The following is a 5,201-nucleotide window of genomic DNA, read 5'->3' as shown; positions in this document are numbered from 1 at the left end:
ATCCCAGCCCTTGCCCACCTCCTGCCCCATCTAGGGGGAGGGCACAGCCCACAGGACAGGGAGGAGCAACTGACTGAGTGAGTCATCTCTGAGGATTCGGGCTCCCACACCTGAGATCTTCCCATCCAATTATAGATGGGAAAGCAAGGCTCAGTGAGGGGAAGTGACTGCCTAACTTCCCGAAGTCACAGAGCTACTCACAGGGCAAGCAGTGGCCACCTAGGACCACAACTGATACACCGACTCCACCCTGGGTCTAGCGCAGTCTGGACCACCCCCTGAAAATCTCCAGCCCTTGGGAGATGCGAGCATCCCCCCCAAACTCTCCCCAGACTTACTCTTTATATTGGTCTAAGCTGACCCCTGACCTGCCAGTCAACAACAGTGGGTATCCAAGCACCATCTCCCCTCACCCTCACTCCTTCCCATTTCACCCTTTTGTCCCTAGTGCCCACCTGAGGGGCCAGAACAAGGACACATTTCATAGCTGAGTCAACGAGCTTTATTGTCATCAGGCAGGGAAGCATGGGGAAGGGACTGAAGCAGGGGGCTGAGGCTGGAGAGGCCGGAGACTGCGGGGCAAATGGGGCAGCTGCCTCCCTGCCTCCTGGGGGGGCTGGCCGGGGAAGCTGAGTCCTCAGCGGGTGGTCTGGTGGACCTGCTCGTGGGAGGAGATGACCTTGCCATCCTGGACCTCTTCCACAATGGTACGCACCTGAGGGGTGGTCACCGCTGCAGAAGCAGCAGGCGCTTTAAAGTGGGTAGGGGCCAGGAGACCCTCGCTTGCCCCCTAGTCCTCATGGACAGGACCCGGCTCTCTCCCTCGTCCTCCCCCAGGTGCTGTGAGTGCCTCCACTGGCACCTTGACATCACACTGCATGCACATCCCTCCTGTCCCTGCCACCCGCCTCCCTTCTATCCCATCCCTCTGCCGGTGGCCCTGTGTGAGTCTTGCCTCCGCAGATGGGTTATTTGATTCTGACCCAGTGTGTCCTGCCAGGGAGGAGCCGTGTAGACGCCATGAAATCCGTCTCCATTTCTCTGCAGTCTCCAGGACATAGATTGGCTCCCATCTCCCCCATCAGACTGGGATCGCCAAGACAAAAATCAGGCCCCTACCTCCTCCGTTAGACTAGGAACCCTGGGGCTAGGATCATATCTTCTCCATCAGACTGGAATTTGGAGGACAAAGACCATGTCCCTATCTCCCATCAGGCTAGGGTCCCCAGAGACAGGACTGCTTTTGCTCATCCGAAAGCTGTCAAGAGCAAAGATCATGAGACCATATTCCTATCTTCCCATCAGATGACAATCTCCAGAGCTGGGACCTGTCTCCTCCATCAGACTAGGATCTCCAAGGTAAGGACCAGTTCCCTGGCCCACCCCCATCAGACCAGACAGCGTCTCTCTCATTTGATCTTTTCCTGAGTATCAATCCTCAGTGCTAATGGGTCGCTTCTCCCACCCCTGCTGAGGGACAGCCATCAACTCCTGGAGCCCTGGGGACCCAGCCCCAGCAACGTGCAGGTGGGCTGCCTGTCCCATGCACCCAATCCTCAGGGCCTCAGCCACGAAGATGCTTATGTTCTTTCTTGTACTGAGTCAGGCTGAAAGAAAAAAAAAACAGAGAGGAAATTAGGTGTGAGTCTGAGAGCCCCACCCCTGCCAAGAGGCCCGCAGCCCTGACCCCAGGCTCCCCCACTCACTGGGCATCCTCGCCCTCCAGCAGGCGGTGGTAGGTGGTGATCTCCAGCTCCAGCCGCGTCTTCACGTCCAGGAGGATCTTGTACTCCTGGTTCTGCTGCTCCATCTCGCAGCGAAGCTGGGCCAGCCACTCCTTCACGCTGCCGATCAGCCCCTGGATCTGGGACAGCTGCATGCAGTAGCGGTTCTCTGTCTCCGCCAGGTTGCCCTCCAGGGATGCTTTCTGCCAGGAGGGCAGGAAGACCAGGGGTCAGTGAGGGTTGTCAGTGTCCTCTTCTGGGCCCACCCCCATGCACAGGACTGTTCCTACCACGCTGAGCTGGGACTGCAGCTTGATCTCCAAGGCCTGCATGGTGTGCTGGAGCTCCAAAATCTCGCTCTTGCCGCTCTGCACCAGCTCGCTGTTGGTAGCCACCTCGCGGTTCAGCTCCTCTGTCTGCAGACAGGACACAGAACAGGGTGGTGTGAGCCTGGATCCCTCTCCCAAGTCAGGCCTCCTCCCAAATCTAACTGCGGAAAGAGTGGTGCCTTCTCATCAGCTTCCCACGTCCCGAAGCCCAGAAACATGCCATTTGAAATGTTAACGTTTTATGGTTAATCCCTGTGTGTAGGAGGCACAGACCAGGAACTTGAGAACCAGCCAGAACATGTAGCCTGGCCCTTGGTGCTAGTTCCTGACTTCTTGAGAGAGAGATGGGGACTCCCAAGGTCTTTACCCTCTGCCTTTATTCTGTGGGGTCTCCCTACCTCCCCACCCAGCCCCAGATCCCAGCTTGAGCTCAGCTCAAGGTCTGTTGATGCAGCGGGTGACCCTGTGGTCCATGCAGCTTGCTGAGGAGGGGGTACCTCCAAGATACCTGGCCATGAGCTTACTGTCAGTGCTAAGGCCCCTGAGCCCCAGCCCTTAAGAGAGACCTCTGGCCTGCAGCAGCCCCCACCTTGCTGAAGAACCAATCCTCAGCGTCCTTGCGGTTCTTCTCTGCCATCTTCTCATACTGCTCACGCATCTCGTTCAGGATGCGGCTCAGGTCCACGCCTGGGGCAGCGTCCATCTCCACATTGATCTCACCGCCCACCTGGCCTCGCAGGGCGTTCATCTCCTATGGAAAAAGGGGATGTGGATGTGCGCATCTGGACCCATCCTGACCTCTCACTCCCAAGTCTTCCCCCACGAGGGGACCCCACTCCCCACAAGGAGCCCTCCTTTGTTCTCCCTCTGCTCTATCTGACCCTCTAAATGATTTTATTCATCTGCTCAGTATTGCCTCCACCATCAGACTCTATCTCCCCCATGAGACCAAGGGCTCTCCAAAATAAAATCTAATTCTTAGGCCTATGCCCCAAAATTTCCCCTCTAATTTCCAAGCTTCTATGTAGATGTTCAGCTTTGAGAGTTTGAAATGGGACAAGGAGACTTCCTTACTTATCCCCCGCCCTCGTGAGGGAAGCCAGGGCAGGTAGAGGGAGCCTCTGCGGGCCCCTGGGAGGTTCCTTGGGTACAGAGAAGCAGTGTGGTACAAAGAGGAGTCTGCCCTGCATGCTGGACCCCAAGGATCAGGGCTCTGCAGACAGGGAAGCCCTCTAAGGTGACTAATCCCAGTGCGCCTGCTCTGCTCTCTCCCACGGCGTCAGCCATGGCCCAGCCCCGGGGCTCTGCCACACACTCCTCAGCATCTTTGACCTTCTTCTGCCCCAGCCACCTCACCTCCTCATGGTTCTTCTTCAGGTAGGCCAGCTCCTCCTTGAGGTTCTCAATGTGCATCTCCAGGTCGGCTCTGGCCAGGGTCAGCTCATCCAGCACCCTGCACAGGCCATTAATGTCCGCCTCCACACTCAGGCGCAGGGCCTGCTCTGTCTCAAACCTGCCGTGGGAATCAGGGACTTCAGCCCAGGCTGCTCGGACCTGCAGCTCCAGGTCCTGGCTGCTCACCTGCCTTCATTTTGCCAGGACTCTAAGAGGTTGGAAGGGCTGATGAGAGGGTCGAGTGGAAACGAATCCCACCCCCTGGGGTTTGCTGAGCCCATCTTAAGGGACAGTAGGAGGAAAGGAGAAGCCAGAAAAATCCCCAAATCAGGCATATCAGAGGCCTTCCCCACCCTGAGGTCCCGCCCTCTCCTTTCTGCCTCCCCCCGCAGCAGGTGCTATCGGGAGCTCACTCAGACACCCCCACTCCACATCTCCCAAAACCCCCTCCTGCTGACCCCTGCTCCAAAGGAGCAAGACACCACGCATCCAGCGGCCGATGGGCCCAGCCCTCCATCTGCATCCTCCTGCCTCATCCTTCAACCTCTCCTGGTGGAGGAGGTGCACGACGGAGAAACTGAGGCTCCAAGGGGCTCCACGAGGCCTGTTTGTTCCTGACTCAGCCTGCTGCCCCCAGAAAAGGGGGATGTGGGCCACACAGAGGCCCCAAGGCAGGTTCCTAGAAGCTAAGCCACAGCCAAACCACCCTTGGCTCCCTGAGACCATATGGCTGGACTCCAGGCCTTTGGCCAGAGCAGGAGTTGGGGGGAAGAAGTCATGCCCCCTGGAGACCCCTCCCACCAGCAGGTCCTACCTTGTTCTGCAGCTCCTCGATTGTCCTGTAGTACTGGCTGTAGTCATGGGCGGGCCCCAGGGCCTGCCTCTGGTACCAGTCACGGATCTTCACCTCCAGCTCAGTGTTGGCTTCCTCCAGAGTGCGCACCTTGTCCAGGTAGGAGGCCAGGCGGTCATTCAGGTGCTGCATGGCGGCCTTCTCACCTCTGGCCAGCAGCCCATCAACGCCCCCAAAGCTGCTGCCATAGCCACCGCCAGAGCCAAAGCTGTAGCAGCTGGAGTAGCTGCTACCCCTGAGGGCGCTGCCCAGGCCGCCAGCAGATCCCAGCCTGCAGGAGCCAGCACCCAGGCCACCAGACAGCCGGCAGGAGGCGCAGGACGAGCCGCCCCCCAGGCCGGAGGAGCCCTTGATGGAGCTGGAGGAGGTGAACTGGCGGATGGTGGTGGTCATGGTGGCGGCGGCAGGAGGCAGGCACACAGGAGAAGGGCTGGAGAGGAGAGGGGCCCCAAGTTGTGTAGGGCTGCCGGGGTTCACACGCTTCCTTCATAGGCCACCAGGTGGGCGTAGCGATTACAACAGGCTTGCTCCTCTGTTTCCATTCCCCTGGGCTTTCATCACCACGGGCCACCTGCCAGCTCCCAGGTGGCTGGGGACCCCCTCCCCACCCATCATCAGGAATTTGCCTCATTTCTCCAAATCCTCGTGCTGGGTGCTGCCTGTGTGCGTGTGCGTGCCACTGCTCTCAGGCCTGTCACCTGCGATTCCGGCGGGCCCTCCAGCTATGCTTTCCCATGACCTAATACGGAGAAGAGGAGAAGGCAGGACTTCACCATCCCCAGACCCTCCCAGGCAGCCACCACCCCAGCCCGGCCTGCCTCAACCCTGTCTGGTGGGGAAATGGGTTGCAGTGTCAGGTGACCCCCCCAAAGTTGCTGTCTTTCACCCCCACACTGCTGC

General features: G+C 58.9%; 1 protein-coding gene across 1 annotated transcript; it reads right to left on the bottom strand.

Annotated features, from left to right (window-relative positions):
• Positions 1–637: 637 nt before the first annotated feature.
• Positions 638–4,770, bottom strand: LOC129017144 (keratin, type I cytoskeletal 17-like). Its single transcript, XM_054457331.2, has 8 exons — positions 4,250–4,770; positions 3,876–3,882; positions 3,410–3,629; positions 2,643–2,804; positions 2,015–2,140; positions 1,707–1,927; positions 1,573–1,607; positions 638–732 (listed from the first exon to the last, which is right to left on the bottom strand). The coding sequence occupies exons 1-8, from the start codon at positions 4,692–4,694 to the stop codon at positions 638–640; spliced, it is 1,311 nt and encodes a 436-aa protein (XP_054313306.1). The 5' UTR covers positions 4,695–4,770.
• Between the last annotated feature and the right edge of the window lie 431 nt (positions 4,771–5,201).

The sequence above is a fragment of the Pongo pygmaeus genome, chromosome 19 (genome assembly GCF_028885625.2).
Source record: "Pongo pygmaeus isolate AG05252 chromosome 19, NHGRI_mPonPyg2-v2.0_pri, whole genome shotgun sequence".
NCBI lineage: Eukaryota > Metazoa > Chordata > Mammalia > Primates > Hominidae > Pongo > Pongo pygmaeus.
This window is presented reverse-complemented; position numbering and strand designations above follow the sequence as displayed.

Coding starts and splice junctions, on each gene's coding strand:
- LOC129017144 (XM_054457331.2), bottom strand. CDS start 4,694: ATGACCACCACCATCCGCCAGTTCACCTCCTCCAGCTCCATCAAGGGC. Junction 2,141..2,642: donor AGGATTGGTTCTTCAGCAAG/GTGGGGGCTGCT, acceptor TCCTGTCTGCAG/ACAGAGGAGCTGAACCGCGA. Junction 1,928..2,014: donor TGCAGTCCCAGCTCAGCGTG/GTAGGAACAGTC, acceptor CCCTCCTGGCAG/AAAGCATCCCTGGAGGGCAA.